Consider the following 21,882-nt stretch of genomic DNA (forward strand, 5'->3'; position numbering starts at 1 on the left):
TGTAACTTAATATATGTACTGCACTTACCTCGCTGGTAAGTGGCAGACTTTAAAATTGAGATCTACCTCATGATTGTAGCATAGTCCCCTTTCTTTTAATATCTTACTTTTCTGGAACTTACAATTTGTTCTAACAGTTAAACAAAGCATGCTATCAATATTTGTAGTTTGGAATTTATGGCTTTTTACACATTTGAATGTGATTTTTAGTTTCCTTGTTATATTTAGTGCTTCAAAAAATCTTAAAATCAAGAAGGAAAAATGATGAAATAATTTGAAGTACTAGTTTAGGGTTATTCTTCTTAGAATTTTTTTTTTTCATTTTAATGTGCGTAGTAGGGTATTTAAAACAGAAGAAATCACTCAGTCACAAATTACTAAACAGGATATTTGTGTTTCCTCACTGATAATGGATTAATAATTAGCTTAGAAAAGTGACATGAGGCCCAGTGGGCACAGTAATTATATCTTTGAAACATAGAAAACACATGTTTAGCAATATAAGTAAACCAATAAAATTTTCAATAACACCAGTAATTTCTTCTATCGTAAGTGAAGAAAAATAGCCTTGAGATGGTTGGAATTATACTTCAAAGCATGCCATTGAAATAACAGTTCTGGCCTTTCATCCACTTCACAGCATAGAAAATAGCCATACACTCCACATTCATCAAAAGTTTCTCTAGGATTCTACATTATGAAAATTTCAATACATAGAAGTTTTGTCCTGTAATCTTGTATTGAAAAAGTAAAATCAAAAAATTGAAATGAAAGACTAAGAATATTTATCTCCTTAATAATTTTGTTGCATTTGGGTGGATTTTAGTATTTGAAAGGATTAAAGATCTTCACATATCTTAGTTAAGACCAGTGTTGAGATCAAAGTTCATAGGCCTAGACCTCTTTAACTGTGAGCTGTTCTGCTGCATTATGCTTTGTTTCTAGTACCCTTATTTCCCAAAAATCTGAGAAATACCACTGGAGTAAAGGAACTCCTTGTGATCTAGTCTTTAGAGGAACTGTCATCAGGAATATAACACGGAAGATAGGAAGAAAGGGTGGAAAGGCATTAGGCATAAAAGAAAGATGTGTGAGAGTTCACAGTGGATTTATTATACTTTATTTTGTCTAAGAAAGAGATAAACATGTTGAAATGAATAATTGTTTATATTGTATTTTTATCATGCTTTTATTAATGTTTAAAGGTAAAAAATATGTGCACTATACTCTTAAAGCCAAATTAAAAATAAAAATAAATTGGGTTAGGTTAGCAATAAAAGATATGATCAAATATCATAAAGAAATTTAACACGTACTTTATAAGTTTTGAAATTCCAATAGAGCATATACTATTATTATATGACTCTTACAGTACCTCTTTTCCAATATAAATTATTTGTATTCTTACAAAGTTACTTTAGTGCTACTTTTAGTGATTATCAGTGCCAAAAGAATTAGAACTTCCACTAACTTTTTGTGAGCAAAGCCAATTTTGTTCAGATAAAAAATAAATGACAGAACTGTTCTGTAATGACCAGTTTCAACAAGAAATTCACTTCTGTCTTGCTAATGATGCTCTTAAGTCCAGAGCTTTTCTATGCTGTGCTCATCAGTTCTCTTGGGTGCTCATTTAATTGGGTGATAAATGGATGGATATGACAGTCTCAGTATGAAAGTTCAGCCAGTCTATGCACAGGCATTATTTGTCCTATTATGAAAAGAAAAAGAAAGTCAGAAGCTATGGATGTGTTGTTAAGAAATATGTGATAAGGCTGCAACTTCAAAAGACACAAGCAATAAGAAGAGCTTTAATAAATATTTCAGAATGATAATATTAAATATACAATTTCAAAAGAGTAATAGGAACTTTTATGTTAAGGCTGTTTTAAAAAGTAAAATAGAAGACATTTGGAGAAATACTTTAATACAGTATATTGCTTCCTAAACCAAAGGAAAAATTAAAAATAAGTATAATAATGAAGTTTTTCATTAAATGTGAGAGGCACACACAAACATCTAGTTCTAATTGGGTATCTATCACTGGTGTCCTAATATACTGTAACACTTGGGAAACGGTTCTTGGCACTCTGACAGTGACAGATTGGCCAGTCGGTGTTTTGTGTGAGCTCTTAGCTATGATGGTCTGTCAATGACCTTGCTTGTGCTGCCACTGTCCTCTAATGTAGTGATAGGAGCTTCATGCCAACACTTGACATTTACTCGTGAGTATTTTTAGTTACTCTGTCAAAGAAAGCAGAATAGAGAATTCGGATTCTAATACATACCTTCAGGAGCATCAGCTTGTTTTCTCACTGCTGGGCCGAGGCTCCATCCACAGAAACTGGTATCCTGTGATGGACAGTGGGGGCTAAGGAGGTGAGTTCTCCAAAGTAGAGAACGGAGTCTTAATATAACATCAATAAACGATGCAGCTCTGTTTGAGGGCTACAACAGATTTGATTTTGATCTTGTTGAGATGTCCTCAAGTGTAGATCAAAATCTCCGCCAGCCATGTGTCTTCATTATTCCATCTTGCAAGGACAGGGAATTTTAAGGTTAAGTCCATTGAAGGCATTTGGAAAAAGAACAAGAAAACCCACCAAGAGCACTCTAAGAATGTTCTTTTCCAAACAGAGGTCACTATTTCCGGGCCAGAAAATATTTTCTGATCCTTCTTCTTGGAAGATTTAGCTATGTTAAATTTAGTCTTCCAGATAGCATCAAACTCGGTATCTTCATTTATAAGATGACACTAATTATGCCATTCTTCAAAATGATTAAAATAGTGTATATTTTATAATGATGTGATATTTGTACTCTGAACTTTCATTTAGAAACACCTTTTTGCTCTTCAATTTTAAAGTTTAGGGTCAGTTTTAATAGAATGAGAACTGGAAATTTGGGCCAGTGAGAGGGCACAGTGGGTCAAGGTCTAATGACCTTAGTTCTATCCTCAGAATACATGCTGTACAAGAAGAGAGCTGGCTTCAGCAGGCTATATTCTGAATCTCTCTCTCTCTCTCTCACACACACACACACACACACACACACACACAAATGAATAAACAATACATGAAGAAACTAAAAGTCAGTGAGATTATAATCCAAAGAACAAGCAAAAAAAAATCAACCAATATTCTATTTTTCAGTTTGGTTTCATTTATAAAACATTTATGATATAATATTGGCCCCATTTTCCTACAGTTTAATTTATTTGGTTCAAGAGAAAAGGTACTAAGGCTTTACCACAAAACTGCCAAATGTGGAGCTTGCATAATACTCTTATTATACTCAGACAGCATATTCAGCCCAGCCATGCACTGGGCAGTCTGTGATCTCTGTACAAGCCCCTTTACAAGGTTAATTTATTTCTCTGTGGTGTGAATATTGATGACATCAGATGACTCCTAGACAACTTTAGTGTAATACAATCATAGTGTAAAACAATATATTTTATGGAGCTTGCATAATAAAACACAAACTTACGTAATAATGTCAGTTGCATTAACCAACAAAAACATAGCTTAAGGCTTCTGAATGTATATCCTGATAGTTAGGAATCCAAAGAAGGAGATTCTTTTTTTTTTTTTTTTATCTCTAGTTTCTTAAAAATTCTGTCACTTAAGATTGGTATGATTTAAAAGTAAATAAAAAATAACATATATAGGAGTGAGCCACAGGTTTGGCTGCTCCATTGCCAAGAAGTGCTACATATTTAATGTTACATGGAAACCATGGTCTAAGAACCAAGAGATCCCGTGTTTGTTAGGCGACCCGGCTCTGACTTAATAGGTACTTCAATTTCCCCTAAAATCTTCCTTTTTTCTAGCCTGCTGTGTAATTTTATTTTTTAAATGTGTGCTCACAGAGTGCACTCAGTCCCTCTCAATAGATTGGCATGTGGCTATTTGTAGGTGGGAAGCCTCAATACTACTTTGATAGAGGATAATTTATAGGGTACGCAAAAGTAGGCCAATCATTGTCGTTGTGTATGGACTCATGGAGCCAAGAACAAGAAGCAATCACTTGGAAGTAATGTTGCTCCTGAAAGGTGAACTCTGCAGCATTCCCAAATAAATCCGTGCCCTAGCTTCTGTAAGATTCTCAAACATTAACTCTTATCTTCACATAAATTCATTTTCCTTCACATTGTTTCTATTTTCATACTCTAATAATCTATGCTGATAGTCTCTGTTTTGTTTATATTTAATAAATATTGGTATCAGTACTATTGGTGGTAGACGAATTTCTAAACGGTCTTATTAAATAAGAAACACAGAGCCAATTAGAGGGGTAAAAGCCTTAGAGATCAGGGAAATAGTTAGAGCCACCAGCTAACCTTAACTCATCACACTGCTGTAGTTTCCTAAGAGAGCTATGTCCTGTCTACCCAGACTTTTATTGCGTTGCTCTTCTGCCTTCTCATTGGCTCTTAGCCCAGCTACCTCACTTCCTTGTCACTGCCTGTCTGCACAGACCTCCAGGTCTCTATGGTTCGTACTGGGGTTAAAGGCATGTGTTACCATGCTTGGCTGTTCCCTAGTGTCCTTGAGCACACAGAGACCCTGCCTGCCATGTGATCAGATTAAGGGCATGTCCTACCATTGCTTGACTTTTGTGTTAATGGCTTTGCTATTTCCTCTGATATCCGTGCAAACTTTATTTATTAACATACAAATAAAATATCACCATATTTCAGCACAACTAAAATATCACATTTCCCCTTTTTTGTCTAATAAAAATAAAAAATAATAAAAAAGTTATGACTAATATAAGAAAAACTGTGTACAATAAGTACAATAACTATATACAATATATACAGGCAATAAATACATCAGCAATGTCTAGTCCATTTGCATTTGACAAATTCAGAGAAAATATTCCATTTGTCTAACCTATTTTAGTGAGTCCAAAATGTACCTAATTCACTTTCTATACTAGCTTGTATTATCAACAGAAAACTATCCTATGGTGTCTTTCAAACTTTTACGTTTTGTACCTCCTTAAGGAATGCCCAAATTCCCAAAATATTGTTTATAAATGTTTATTTTTATTTAAAGAGGGTTGATTATATATCTTTCTAAAAAAGAGGGGAGATATTATAGCTATGATAGGATAAAAGGGTAGATCATTGAACCTACTTTTAAAGAACATCAACTTGTTTGAAATGTGTAGCTGGAGTTTTCTCCAGTCCCACATGGGCCCCACAGTTCCACGGCCCACTTATAAAATAATCACTCAGAAGCTCATATTAATTAAAATTGCCTGGTAATTAGCTCAGGCTAACTATTGACTATCTCTTACATCTTAAATTAACCCATTTTTATACATCTATACCGTGACATGTGGCTTGTGGCTTACCAGTATCTTACATCATGCTTTTCATGGAAGTGGCTGGCAGCGTCTCCCTGGCTCAGCCATCCACTTCTCAGAATTCTCCTCTCTCTTTGTCCCGCCTATACTTCCTGCTTGGCTACTGGCCAGTCAGCACTTTATCAATCAATCATATACAGCAAAAATGTTTTACGTTGCTATAGATTTTAGTTTTTTGATACAAATATACAGTTGATTTTGTTATTATATAAATATATTTTTTCTACTCTTGTTTAAGGTATTATGTTTATGTGGCTCTTTTGAAATTGTAGTGGATAATTAAGAAATACAGACTAATAATTAGTCTTCTATGATAGTCAAACTTATAGTTATGTTAAGTTTTCTAGGTATATATAGATATAATTCAGTTAGGTAGGTAATCTTCAAACATTTCAAAGACCTACAGAATATGGCATTTTAAATGTTTTAAAAACTTAGACTTTCTGGAAAGTGTGGCATGTCTGCTTCTGGCAGCACTGATTTACTTCAAAGAAAAAGATGGGCATCTAAGACACTTCATAAGGAGTTTATCTTCTTCTTGGCAAAAATAGCCATTTGGGTAAGAAACTGTTCTTGCTTGGACTGCTTGATAAAATGTTGTATCGCCTGACATGCAGGACCCATAGGAAGGTGACCACTGAACTTTGCAAGATGATATGGTGCTTCAGGTTCTTGCTTTGCAGAAGAAACTGCCAGACATTCTACAGGACACAGAGAGAAGTGACTTAGAGACTCTAGGCCTGTGCAATGAAGATGGATGCCCCAACATTGCAGAGGAACTTTGGATGACTGTCCAGGCAGCAGCTTTCTCTGTCATTCTAGATTTTTGGAAGTTGCTTACAATGCATTCCCTATTTACTTAGGTAATATTATATCCTTCTGGGGTCTTTGATGTAGTTGAAGACTAAATAGTTATAATTATTGTTTTCCTTGGTTTTGATAGGCAATAAGGTGGATATGAAACCTTGGAATCACAAATATAGGATAGATAAGATATCTTCTATAATTTTGCCAAATACAAGTAGACTAAATAGTATAACTATAATTCTCGCTTGATAACTGTTTTGTAATATATAATTTTTCTATGTTAAAGTTAAAATTTTCCTCTTTAATTAATAAGAAAAGGGGAAATGCTGTGGAATGATGTGTTTGTATACTGGTTTAATAAAATGCTGATTGGGCCATAGCCAGATAGAAAGTATAGGCAGAATAAGCAGACAAGGAAAATTCTGGGAAGAGGAAGGTGGAGTTAGGAGACACCAGCCTGCTATTGAGGGAGCAGCAAGTAATGGCACACAGGTAAAGCTACAGAAAATGTGGCAACATATAGATGAACAGAATGGGCTGATTTTAAGTGTAAGAGCTAGTCAGTAGTAAGCCTGAGCTAATGGCCGAGCAGTTTTAATTAATATAAGCCTCTGTGTGTTTACTTGGGTCTGAGTGGCTGCAGACTGGGCAGGACACAAGAAAACTCTGGCTACAGTTTTGTAGTATCTTTTTGAGACAGGGTCACAGTAAGTAGCCCTTGCTGACCTCAAACATTCTATGTAGACCATGTATGTGGTTCTTCAACTCAATGAGAATCATTCCTCTGTCTTCCAAATGCATCGATTAAAGATATGCACCATCATTCACGCCTAACTATATTATTTTATTTGTGTCTTGTTTCAAATATCCAAGCTCCTCACACACAAAAAGAAAATCTGAAGAGCTTTCTGAACTGACTGGTCATGGCTGGAGAGATGTCTGCATTGAGATCATGTACTGCTCCTGTAGATGACAGGAGTACAGTTCTTGGCATCCAAATTGGAACACACAGGGTCATATTTATCACCAGCTCCAGGGAACCTGATGCTGTCTTGAGGACTACAGAGGCACCTGTACTCACACATGTGTGCTGCCTCACACAGATGTACAATATAAAGAATTTTAGCAATACATGCATGAAAGTAAAATAAAACAAAAATTATTCCCTATAAGTGAATTCTTTCTATATATAAGTATATTTTAATCCATTGATATTTTAGGGGATAGAATAATGGTAAACAATTCTCTGCAAGAAGTTATTTGCATAGAAAAATAATTTAATAACTTCATATACTCCACAATAAAGTTGTGTTTGGCAATTGTGATTTACATGAGGAAACATTGGTGATATGGACATTGATTATATGTCATAAATGGTTTTTGAACTACTGCCAAATAAGTAGAACAGGTTCAAGAAAACATTTACAATGTCAACTATATTTTAAATCATTATGTTTATTAATTATGCACCATACACTAAGCATAATGCTTGGTTTTTCATGTAGGTGTAAAAATAAATAGATTTGCTATACTCACACATTTTATCTGGAAGTATTTGACATATGGGTTTTCACACTTCAAAAGTAATATTTTAAAATAAACAATTTTGAGAATTACAAAATATTCTTGATCCAGAAGAAAGGTTTATCCAATAAGAAAATTTTAAGGTACTTTATAATGATGATGTTTGAAAATACATTTATTGGTTAAAAGTAACTCGTAGAGGTATGTCAGTGTGATAAAGAACTAGCTCTATACTGTCTGATGTTAAAGGCTTGATAAATGTTGAAATAATTAATAACTGATAGACAACATAGAAAGGATTCTTGTAAGCTCCATATTTATATTTCATAGAAGCCAAAAAATCCTAAAGCTACACCTTCTGTGAAATAAATAATACAGTCATTTTTTCTTTGGTGTTTGTAAATCTGATAATGTAAGCTATATGTGTAAATATCTTTCATGGATAGACAGAAAGATTTGTGATTTCTCCAGTTCTCACATAACTTTAAAATTTATGTGTTTTTTCATTGATTATTTTTCTCCAACTCATTTTTTGAAAGTTTAGTACATTAAGTATTCCTTTATAATACAGTTTTTAATTTCTTATTTCTTTGTAACAAAGAGTTAAAAAAATAAAAGTCCTTATGTGCTGATTTACTTTACAGGTAATGAACTCTTACACTATTCCAGGTACAATGTGGTTAGTAATAAGAAGATGAGAGTTAAATGCACAAGAGATATGTTGTTTGCATTGTAATTTGATGATTATTGTTAATAAACATAAGCATGTTTGTAATAAGAAGATGGGATACAAAAATATCTTCAACAATTTAATCCCTAATTATTTGCATATTTATTCTTCAATTTCTTTTCTAGTCCTGGAAAATAGTACTTTTCATAATGTTTTAAATATCTTTTTCTCAAAAATATTTTAGCAGATAAGTTTCTGGGATGTTTACAAACACTCAAATAATTATTCTGACATACATTTTGAGTATTAGCCACATGAATTAAGAAATTGATATTATTACTATTATCTATGCTGAATTATTTCAAGTAAAGTTCACACATAATCATACTAACACTAGAAAGATGTTATTATTCAAAATGAAACATAATCAGTATTGTTCTCACATTCCATGCTTATTCATATTGTTGTTTATAGGTGGGTTTATTAGTAAGGTTTTTTTTAATTAGGGGCAAATGAGTAAAGGCCATGAATACATACATATACATGTACTCACATACATATATAGAAATAAATATGAGTATGTTAATTCACATTAGATAAATGGTTTATAACTCTTACACTGGTAGTTATGAAAAAATAATATTCCTAGGCTTAGAAAAAGTTATGGTATATTTTCAGATGAGCTAATATTAATTGGATCTACATTTATTAAAGATTTTTACTTTTATGTGTTATTTTATGTGTGTGTAGTTGCATGAGTTCATGTTACTATGTGCATGAAAGAAAGAGGAACTGGAGACCAGAAGAAGTGTTCATAGATAATTGTGCTCCAACATGTGAGTGATGTGAACGGAACACAGACCCTCTGCAAAAGCAGTAAGGACACTTAAATGCTGAGCCATCATCTCTTCAGCCCCTGGATTTATTTATCTACTTTATTACCTATTTGTTGATTGATTCATTCATAAGAATTATTCATTTTATGCATGTGGATGCTTGGCCTGCCTGTATGGACATCACATACATGCCTTGTATCCTCAGAGGTCAGAAGTGGACTTTGGATCCCTGTACCTAGGGTTGCAAATGATTGTATGCCACCATGTGGGTCCTGGAAATTGAACCTAGGTCTTCTGGAACAGCAGCCAGTGCCCTTAGCTACTGAACCATCTCTCTAGTCTTTGATAGATGGATGTTTGATGAGGAAAATGAATAAATAGGCACAAAGAAATCCATAATTGTGGCTGCAGATGTATATGATTTGGCACCTGTCCTGATACAATGAATTAAGAAAAATTGTTAACTAGCTTTATTAATAAAAATGATATTAACCTATTTAGGCAATTTAGTTGTTAGTACATAACTTAACTACAGAACTGAGAGTTCAAGTTACAGCCATTTAAGGAACTGTTGTTTTCATCAAAATTTGGAAGTTCCCGAAAGTTAACAAACCTCCACAGCTCTTTACTATCACTCCCACACACTCAAACTGTCATCCTGGTCTCTGACACTCAATTACTTTGCCTAATTCTTTTAGTGGATAATAATGAAGCATGATATTTCCTTATTTATTTATTGTTTTTTAATTCACCTAATTTTAACATTATCATAATGGACTTCTGGCACATTAAATTTGTAAGACCTATTCCTACTTATTCTATGTCATTGTCTTTAATATTCTGCTGTATAGCCAGGCTCTAAATTTAATTTCATATTATATTAATAACTGATAGCAATTGTGGCATTTTTTCTAAATTGCACTGCTAACCGGCTGTACTGAGAATGCCCTTGTGAATGTCTTTGCATGCCTTTGTCACATTCATACTTATTTTATACTAGACACTTAGGTTATGTCTTTTTCTACTTATGAAGACATTTTCAGTGATGTTTTTAATAAAACAATTATTTTACAGTAATATCAATACTATTACTTTGCATTTCTCTTTTAAAACATGATTGGTAAATTACATAGTAGCATCTCTTTATGCTTCTATTTTTCAGGTCCGTGATAAGAAAAGTAAGCAATTTCATCTATTGTTTAATTTTTTGGAGTTTTCGTGCATGAGTATTGTATTTACATCATTTCACCTCCCTTCTCCCACTCAACTCCTCCCCTGTGTCCCTGATTGTCTTCCAGATCCATGACCTCTTCAACTTCTTGACTTAAGGAAACACTTGCAAATGAGATACTTGATTCTTACCAATTGCCCAGTGTTTAGTTTACATAAGCAGAGTTATATATAATTACTCAAAAGCTAATTTGGTATAACCAGATTTAACTGTGAAATACAACTCTATCTTTTCAAAGAAAAAGGCTCTGGATGAGTTCTCCCGTGAGTTCTGGTAGAACTATGTGGAGAATCTAGGTCAGATGACCCTACTCAATGAACCCCACTCCTGTTTGCAACTGGGCAGTACTAATCAGAGTAAGATTTTAAATGAAACGAAACAAAGCAGTGTAGCATAAATCTTAAAGGTACTTATTAATAAAATCAAACCTGAGGTCAGTTATTGGGGTGAATGCTGGAAGATCAGAGAAGCAGAACAAGCCACAGCTACCTCATCTTGCCAATTACTCAGCTGATCCTGTTTCCTGAGACTGGAAGTTTCTGAGTCCTCATCCAAATGGATCTCAGCTGAACTGCTGCTCAAAAGCCTAAAAGCTTAACCAGCCAAATGCTTCTAGTTTCTTGTCTTCAAGCCTTATATATCTTTCTGCTTTCTGCAATCACTCCCTGGGATTGAAGGCTCACTTCTTGGGATTAAACGATTGTGTCACCATGCTTGGCTTTTTCCAATGTGGCCTTGAACTCACAGAGATCCAGAGGGATTTCTGCCTCTGGAATGCTAGGATTAAAGGTGTGAGTGCCACCATTTTCTAGCCTCTGTATCTAGTGGCTGTTCTGTTTTTTGACCCCAGATCTGTTTATTAGGGTGTACAATATTTTGGGGAACACAATACCACCACAAAGCAGAACTAACAAACAAAACATAAGAAGATGTGGATTTTGGAGGTGATGTGAAAGAAGGTTCCTGGAAAGAATTGAAAGGAATGGAGGTTTGATAATATCAAAACACATTCTATATATGGGTGAAATTTTCAGAGTAAATACAAATAAAATAATAAAAAAATCAAATATCTGTGAAAGATAAATGACTGTGAATGTGTTGATACTATGAACAAGCAATGGTTATGAACAGCAATTTCTTCTCGTTTCAACTATTTTCATGTGTAATAAAACTCTGACGGTAAACAAGTAAAAATGGGAAAATATTAGCAGTTGTTCCTCTGGGCTAGTCATTTATCTAGTTGCTTGTGTTTCCAACACAGACATTTATTACTGTTTTTATTGAAAATGGCAGGTTGAACAAATAATCATATTGCTACTCTCTGTGTCTTATAGTCATGTAATAAAGAAGTAGTACACAGATGACAAGACACTGTCAGGGGAAGAGACATATTTATGTCTTTTTCAGAACTCAAAAGAGATAAAACATTCTTCCCTTTGACCATTTGTAACATTCCTAGAAACATTAAAAGCTTCATAAGATATATATATATATATATATATATATATATATATATATATATATATGACATAGCTGATTTGAAATAAATGCTTTATTTGATCATACATTTATATTGAATTTTTGAGAAGCAAAAGTCAGTTTTGTCAAAATGAGGTCCAAATCATTTATATGATATTGGAAAGATCCAAACAGAAAAGTGCTTATTCTGATAAAGTATATGTGGAGGGCCATCGTGGTAGTGAGTGGAACAAAACTTGATGATAATACGTAAGACCCTATATTCACTGCTAACTACTGCAAAAATGTGAGAATGTATAAATATATAGGAATTATACTCAAATAATATTACTAAAAATCAGTGATGATACAAAGGTCTGATACCTTAAAGTCAATGCACAAATAAAATATATGCTTATACTTTAATGTATTATTTTCAAAATCACATATAATTTACAATCAATAAAATGTAAATGGGATTTTAATCTTATTTATGAAAACTCCTCAATTGTGTCAATAGCTGCAGAGCAACAAACTTTTTTTTTTTTGGTTTTCTGGGTGTTATTCTTTTCTGTTGTGTGATATTTAACAAATATTTTTTTCCCTTAACCAATAATTTGGTATTAGTGTGCCAATGGTCATTCATATATATGTATATATACACATGCATATTATACACACACACACACACACACACACACCATATATATTCAATGATGGGCACAATCTGGGATCATTAATATGTAAGTGTCTTAGCTAAAGTTTCTATTGATGTGAAGAGACACTATGTCCACAGCAACTATTAGAAAAGGAAACATTTAATTGGTTGCTTATAATTTCAGAGGTTAAGTCCATTATCATCATGGCAGGACATGGTGGCATACAGTCAGACATTGTGATGGAAAAGGAGCTGAGGATTCTACCTCTTGACCCTCAGACAACAGGAAGTGAACTGAGACACTGGCTGTGGCTTGAGCATATATAAGACCTCAAGCTCACCCCCACAGTGACACACTTACTCCAACAAGGCCATAATGTTAGAATCCTGCTCTAACTCTTCTGGGTCTAATGTCTTACATCATGGACATACCCACTGCATGCATGGTCATGCAATCTCTGTCTTAAAAAGCCACACATGAACCACTATGTTCTCTCTGTGTGCTCCTATTTCTGTTTCCTCTCTGCTCTGCTTCTGCCATCTTTCTGCCTCCACCAGGCCTGGCTCTGCACCACCACCCCGCCCCCACACCTCCCTCCAATAAAGCTCTAGAAACTAATATTGGGTTCTGCCATGGCCGTGACTCTTCCACCAACCCACTAGCACAGCTCAACCTTTCACATACATACTGCAACAAAGTGACACTTCCCAATAGTGCCAATCCCCATGAACTTATAGGGGTCAATTACATTCTGACTACCACAATAAAGATATTGTATTTGTTTATAAGTAACTATATTAAAACCAAAACAAGGCTATACAAAATAGCATTTTGTCTCATCCTTAAAAAGAAATATGTGTGTAAGTGTGTGTTCATGCATATGTGTACATTCCAAAATATGTAAATACAACCGGCTCAGTCAACATAGTGTTAGCGGGATGTATATGATCTCAGCATTAGTCACTTGGTATTGGATAACCTGGGATCTTTTTCCTGGGGAAAACTATTTCTCCTACTGTCAGAATTCCTTACTTTGCTGTAGTTCAATGTCTAGGCTTGAGACACCTATATTGTCCCTGTTTCCATATTAGCATAAAAATATGGAAGCCATCCTTGTTCAGCTTTGTTAGGCATACATGTTAATGAGACTTCATTGGTGTAGTTTCTCTGACTTTTCTAGGAGACAAAAATCTCACAACAATTATCTTGCTGCTCTTGCTTTTAAAGCCTTTTCATCCTCTCTTTCCCTAGGATACTCAATTGAGACTAGGAAAAGGAAAAATGCAATAGATGTATGAGTTGAGAGTTGCCATCACAGGTTTCTTTCCCTTTGTATTTTTATGGCCTATGTTTTCTGTATTGGTTTCTGTCTGTTGCAAAGAGACTAAAGTGTGAAACCTATATTATCTGTAGCAATAAAGATAAATATGATAAATATTTAAAATTTATTTAGAAATGATACTGGTTTAGGAAAATGACTGTTGGCTCTTCTTCAACTTCCTTGATAATGTAGGCACATGTAGTTTTCAATGGAAAGGATAATTTTGAGGGCATTAAGTAGAATTAGACAGCAGTTGGTTATTGCCAAGCTATACATGTCAGTATTGTTGCCTTTGGTATAAAATGCCATGATGTATCATAGTTTTAGTTCATAGACATCATATCTAAGAAGGAATTTTGAATGATCTCATGGAAGCTTGCATGGAGCCCTCTATTATGAATGCTCGTTGTCAAATAGGAGACTTTCAGGTCAGATCTAGCTTAGGTCCTCAAGATTGCATATTTAAAGTCATAATGCCTTAAGCAATAGGGATTTCACTCCAAGTTCTAGGTGGAAACCAAGGGTAAGGGTGAAAACTTATATCATTTTTTTTGAGTCTCTTGGATAAAACTAACCAACAACTCAGAAAGGTATTCCTCAACCCTGGTGTTCGGTTTTATATTAGATAGTCTATAGTTATTAGGGGAAGTGCTGTCAGCTCAGATAAGAAGATTTTTTACTTTGTGTGTGTGTGTGTGTGTGTGTGTGTGTGTGTGTGTGTGTGTGTGTTAAATAGCTCATCATACTATACTGTTTGGTTTTAATAGCAGTGACAGTTCATTTCCAGTTCAACCTAAGCAAACACCAGCCTGTATTATTTTTCACATAATTACAATAGTATTTCTTAGATTTAGAAAGAGATTTGTACTCTGTAAAATTCTAGAACTGTGAAATAATTGAAACAGTAGAGAGAGAGTTGAAGGAAAAATGGAAAACTACATGTATGACTTTTTCAAAGTGTACTCTGTTTTTGTAGCTTCAATGAAAATATTATGATAATGTAAGCAATATCCACAAATACTTGGGGACTGAATCAAATACATGCTTATCATAGTCACACAGCAAGCTCTCTACAGAGAAATTTCTGAGCATGTTCAGCTTTACCTTTCACAGATAGTGACACTCGATCTACCATGGCACATGTTCAACAACACTCACACTCCCTAGGCCATCAAGCACACGGCAGGTTGATGTACAGCCACTCCCAGCATTCCAACTCAAAAATATATGTATTCCTTATAATAGAAATCCATAAATTAGACTTTTATATTTCAACCGATGGTCAAACAATTCAGGTAGCCATGGTATGTACTCTGTTTTTGGCAGGTAAGGGTTTGTGCAAAAATATTTGTTTAATAATTGAGATTTAAGCTTTTACTTGTATCCATTTCATTGTTATATTAAAAAGTAAAATATGCACAAACAAACACTATTCCCAATTCTAAACCTAATAAGACATGAAGGATTTATCCATCAATACAATATATTTAAAATTATTTCTGAATTCATTCTAAAAGTATTAGAACTCAGGTTTTAACTAAATTGAACACTGATCAGTGAATTATATTTTGGAAAAGTAATGATAAAGTTATACATGTAACAACAGATTTTTATTAATTGCATCCATAATATGAAATTCCACAATTATACTAAAGCTCTGCATTGAGAACAAAGTAGTTTTTTTTATTTTAAAATATTTTGGGTTTTATTTTTATTTATGTTTTTATTCATCTATTTACATCCTAGCTGCAGCCTCCTGCACCATTCTCTCTTCCCAGTTCCTCTCGCCTATTCTCCTTTCTAATCCTCCAATCCCCTCCAGGGATGTCCACACTCATAAGTGGATATTAGCTGTAAAAGAAAAGGATAACTGTGCTATAATCCACAGATCCAGAGAGACTAGGTAACAGAGAGAGTTCATGGGTTGACACCAAGGGCCTCTTAGTGTGACTCTCTGCATGAGGTTAAGCTTGAACATAAATAAAATAGATTAGCCAACATAGAGGAAGGAGAACTGTCCAAAAACTTGGTTGGAGGAGGGGCATCCAAAGAGTACAGTCTTCAAATTAAGACGATTACTGAACAGGGACACATCCTGCCTGCCTAGCAGATGGAAGGCAAACAGCTTGGAAGTTATTGCATTCATAAAAGTGTATATGTTTGCATTTTCATGTAACAAAAGTGATGGTCAGTTATAGACAGTGGCTTGGGAAGTGACTTTGATTTTCAAATGAAAACAAAATAATTATTATATGAGTCATTTTTTCCAACAGCTTTGAAGAGTATGGTCCTGTCACCTTTTTGAAAAATTAATAATTATATGTTAGTTACATTTTTTTCCCAAAATGATCTTCATATGTATTAGATTCATGCCTGGCTCAAAAGAAGACAAATAGCTGGAGACATAATTCTTTGCTCATCTATGTGCTTTGAAGTACCTCTTGATGTCTACTACATTTCAGAACTTTCGGTGATGTTTACCATCAAATGCTTAATATTGTTGTGTGAGACAAGCACACCCAGCAGAAAGAACACTGTAAAAGTCTGATTTATGTAATGAAGTTGATGTCTTGTTTATCAGGTGACAGAAACACGGACCGGTCCTCTTGGCTGCAGTAACTATGACAACCTAGATTCTGTCAGCTCTGTTCTGGTTCAAAGTCCTGAGAATAAAATTCAGTTGCAAGGTATGTAGTAAAAATTTTATTAATTATTTATGAGCCTAGAGGATATGTTATCCAGTTATAATTTCTTTTATATTTCTGAAAAATAAGTCATTTGTTACTGGAGAGGAGGCCCAAAAGCACGTGGTGCTTTTCTAGAGGACCTGAGTCAGGTCCATCCACCCACATATGATGCTCATTACCCTCTGTAAATATTGATCTAGAGGCTCTGAAATCTCTGCCCTTCTTGTGCACTTGCACTCTTGTGCACATAACTTCTCCCAGACATACACATTGGCATATGATTAAAATAATAAAACATCTTAAAAAATAAAAACAGTATATATATACTAGGAATTTAAAGTTATTGACAAGGTTAATGTATGTATCAATTTTAAAATATTTTGATGATTTAGATAAAATGAAAAAAAATATCAACTTATTTTCCTTCAAAGTAAGTAATAATAATAATTAAATCCTATCTTGAGATAATTTTTTCTTGTAAATGGCAATCACTGTTCCAGTAAGAGGAAATTTATACAGGCTTGTACAGTATATGGCTTTTTCTTAGAAATTTTGTACAATTTGTAATCCTATCTATTCATCCTATAAAATATGCTAGGCAATTTAAGTTTAACTTAATATAGCAGATGATGTTGTCTTACTTTTCAGGCAAGTAAAGTACAGATGGTATTATATCAAACTGCTTGGATTTTTGTTATACCAATTCAGGTTGATTTTGTCATAGTAAACATGATTTGTCAGTTTATTCATACTGTTTTGGAAGATGATTAAATGCAAGAAACTTTGCTAAAAATATCAACAAGTATGTGTATGTGTGACCACAAAAAGCCACGAGTATGTTTAGTCCTTTATTCTTAAAAGCAAGAGACAGAACAAGGGGCTAGAGAGAAATCAGTGGTGAAGAGCCCTTGCTGCTACTGTGGAAGATTAGTACTTGCTTCCCAGAATCTACATGGCAGCTCATAACTGCCCTTGACTCCAGTTTCAGGGGATTTCATTCCCCCTCCTGACTATGATGGGCTACTTCATGCATATGATGTAAATACACACATTCAGCACACACCCACACCCATGAAAATTAAGTAAATATTTTCTAAAAAAAAGAAGAAAAATAAACAGCAAAAATGCACCGTGACATAAATATTACTTGAAGTAGCCTGACATAATCCTAGTGATCATATAAAATGGGTAATTGTCTGTACAGAGTTAAATTTTGAGTCATTTCTTTTTTCTATAGATTTATAAAATTCATTTTAGATCTTTATAAATTAGATCTGTAATTAGATTTATATAAAATCACTTAGAAATTGCAGCTTATTTTCTGGTTCTACACATGTGAAGGCAAAATGTATTCAGAGTATAAAGTATAATGTTTAAAGTATCTATAAGTATCTATTCTATGTGGTTAATAAATAACATTACTCCAAATATTAAAACTATTACAAACTATTTTAATATTTAAATCAGGTGAAATTTATCATCCATTTGAGTTTTGAAGTTACTGAAATATTTTTATTATATAAAATAAAAAAAGACAATTCAGCCGGGCGTGGTGGCGCACGCCTTTAATCCCAGCACTTGGGAGGCAGAGGCAGGCGGATCTCTGTGAGTTCGAGGCCAGCCTGGACTACCAAGTGAGCTCCAGGAAAGGCGCAAAGCTACACAGAGAAACCCTGTCTCGAAAAAACCAAAAAAAAAAAAAAAAAAAAAAAAAAGACAATTCAAACACCACTGTTATATCTCCTTGGCCTTTTATTTTTAATGTGAGATTTAGTTTTACATCAGTATATTAAATTGATCAAAAATACAAAAAAAAAACATTTAAAAATATACTCTACAAAGATCATTTATTAACAAAATGCTGATTTTATTTTTCGTGAATCATTGTACAGATTCACAATATAAAAAGAACCTCAAGACTGATGAGATGGTCAGTGACTAGAGACAATTGACTCCAAGCCTGACAATGGAGTTTGGTTCATGGAGACCAAGTTATTGAGAGAAATGATTAGCTCTCTCATGTTGTCTATGCAGTACCTGTACACAGACACACACACATACACACACACACACACACACACACACACACACACACACACAAATACACACATACACAAACACAAGCACTTGTACCATAATTTAAAAAAATAAGTCATATGCCTATATTGAAAAACATGATGAACTAAGTAAACACTCCTTTATATTTTATTACCTTTTATGTTAATATAAAGAACAAAATCACATTCTTTCTTTCACTTTTCTTTTTTTTTCTGCTCACTAAGCCCCAATTTTGGATCATCTATTTTGATTTTATTAGCACCTCAAGATTAAAAATCACTCCTAGAATCACCTTAGGAGATTATCCTGGAGACCCCCTTTCCCAATTACATTGTCTCATGTCCGTTTGTAATAACTGCATTTTTTGTTGTGACCATCCTTCTAGCCTTAACAGAATTCCATTATTCTGAAAGAGCCCTTTTGGAACCCCTTTCCTCCTACTGGATTGCCTTGGCCAGCTTCGATATGGTTTCTGCCAAGCTTTATTCCACCTTGTTATGCTGTGTTTCGGTTGGTGTACCTGGGAAGCCTGCTCTTTTCTGAAGAGGAAAGAAGGAGGAGTGAATCTGGGGGAGAGCTGATGTGGGGTGAACTGGGAGGAGTGGAGATAAGGGAAACTAGCTGCAGTCAGGGTGTAATGTATGAGAGAAGAATTCAAAACAAAACACGACAAAACAAAAAACTGAAATATTTTAACCAAGCCTCACATGGTGACACATGGTTGTCACCCTGCAACTGAATAGCAGAGCCTGGAAGATGGAAGATAAGATATTCTAGGTCATCCTAACTTATGTGGCAGGATGGAAGGCATCCTGTGCTATTTGAGACCTAATATGGGAAGAAAGAGTGAAGGAAGGAAGCAAAGAAGGAAGAAATGAATGAACAAAGGAGCAAAGGAAAGAAATAAGGAAGAGAAGAAGGAAGGGAAGGAGGGAGGGAAGACTAAGGACAATGGTTAATAACTAAAATACAGTCCCCACAAGCTTATTCACACGTGTGCACACATTAGGGAATATGTGTACCCACATACACATGAAAAAACTTACATAATCCCTTATACACAATGTTTACCTACACATAAAAAAGGGAAAGTCAAAACAGAAGGAAACAGTAGGTAAAAATAAATAATAATATATGGAAAATTGTGCCAACAATAAATAGTTATTTAAAACTAAGTGAAATTGGAAAACATTTACATTTCTTTTGTAACAAAAGCAATGCATTATTTTGCCCTTGGCTTTTAACTATGAGCCTGAGTCAATGAAAATCATGCATTAATATTCATGGAAAAATGAATTTTACAAATTCTATGATAATTGAAGCCATATCCTTTTGTCCATTTAATAACAATACCATATATTTACCAGTGTGTCTATTCTACACATTTGCTTATTTAGAGTAGTATTTTAAAATTTTCAGTTTAAATTTAAATACAAATATCTATTGAAAGGTTTATTTAAAATACCATATATTGGTACAATATAAATGTGAAAATGACTGACATGATACTCTCCTATCATTGGCAGTATAGTTAATAAAAATAAAATTACTATAGCAATGTAATAGAATATAAATTAATAACTTGAGTATTGATGCATTTAATTTACCAGATATTACTAATTGGGTCATTAATTTTATTAGTCTTATCAGAGTGACAAAACAGCTCACTAAAGACAGCATTGACCATTCATGTGACACATGAATAGCTTTCAACATTGTGGAATTGATTTTTCATGTTGAAGGATGACCACTGATAAATCATACATAAATCAATGAGAGATTTAAAATATTTCACATGATATTGTTTCAGTGTGGAGGGACTATGACAAGATTGATCAAAAAATAAACTTTGAATCTGTTCATAGGCTTTTTATGTGAGAAAGAAGCTTATAGAACACATCTGAATTTAAATGACATTTAACCACATGGAGTACTCTGGTGCCATTTTTTGGAAGAAGAATATATAGAAAAAATGATGAGTTTGGGAACCATGGAACATATCAGATGGCAGCAGCTACTATAGATTTGAAAAAAAAAAGTAATACTACCTTTAAGTTGATCTAGAAAATTCTCCTCCTCCATTAAATAAACCCAATATATTTTTCAAAATATTATCTGAAAGATATGTATCAGATTCAAGGAGAGGAAAGTCACCAATGCTCCTACTTGTCTGCAACACCTAAAAACCACACTATAGATTGGAATGGCAAGAGACTCACCAGACAAAGTAGAGCCATTTAGAACCAAGAACCATCTGGACTTCAGGCCTTCTAAATAAGAAACAACTCATGCTTGGTACTATAAACCTATACAGGTACCCCATGACTGGTGACAACATTGAATCTAGAGGAGAATCTAAATATTTCTGCTTTTCTAAACCAAAATGACTTCAACTACAATTTAAATATCTGTCCTTATGACCACAGATAAGTGTAGCTTCAAAGAAACTTCTTTTTGTAGTAGATGGAAATGAATGCAGAAGGTCACAACTGGTCAAAATGAAGAGGACAAGCAACCTGAGGTACAATGGGGAATTGAAAGAGCCAGATGGTCACAAAGTCTGCTGATAGTGTCTCCTGTTTATGACAAGTAACCTGAACATATAAAATCTCAACAATGAAAGTGCCTAAGAAAAACCTGAAAAGTTTAACACTGCCTGGCATGCCAACATGGATGAAGAAAAACTCAAAAGGCCCATAGATGAAGAGTTTCCATTTATGGCTACTGACAGAGGAAAAATCAGTCGTCAGTAGAAGCAATCCACTTAACAGATATACAGTCCCAAGCAGTCAGTCCTAAACATGTATACATATAGGCAAAACTGCATTAACACAGCAGGTTGTATTTATAAATTTAAACACTTACATAAATATATAACTATAATAATAAAGAATAGGGCAGTGAATTTCAGAGGGAGTGATGGGGAAGAGAGGAACAGAGCAATTGTGTGAATATGGTACATGTAATGACATTTTAAAATATGAAGGAACTAGAATATGAACATCAAAAATAAATGTACATTATTACCTGCATACAAGAGAGATTGCATAGAACATATGCAGTCATGTATATACACACATATAAAAATTCTATCCTTGAGCTCAAAATTCTAGTCCATGACCCCTAAGTATTATTACATGTCTGTTGTTTATATTTACACTACATTGCTAAAACTACCTGAAAATGCAAATTTAACCAAGATATTTAAATTACATATTGTAATATATTATAAATTTAATTATAATATAAGGTTATATT

At 33.9% G+C, this 21,882-nt stretch overlaps 1 protein-coding gene across 4 annotated transcripts in view; it reads left to right on the forward strand.

Moving 5' to 3' along the window:
• Positions 1-21,882, forward strand: part of Brinp3 (BMP/retinoic acid inducible neural specific 3) — a 382,003-nt gene that overhangs the window by 242,699 nt on the left and 117,422 nt on the right. For all 4 annotated transcript variants that reach the window (XM_015997685.3, XM_006978971.4, XM_015997686.3 and 1 more), the window contains exon 5: positions 16,461-16,566. In XM_015997685.3, coding sequence (XP_015853171.1) covers positions 16,461-16,566 — 106 coding nt within the window. The remainder of the gene's footprint in view (positions 1-16,460; positions 16,567-21,882) is intronic.

Source organism: Peromyscus maniculatus, chromosome 11, assembly GCF_049852395.1.
Source record: "Peromyscus maniculatus bairdii isolate BWxNUB_F1_BW_parent chromosome 11, HU_Pman_BW_mat_3.1, whole genome shotgun sequence".
NCBI lineage: Eukaryota > Metazoa > Chordata > Mammalia > Rodentia > Cricetidae > Peromyscus > Peromyscus maniculatus.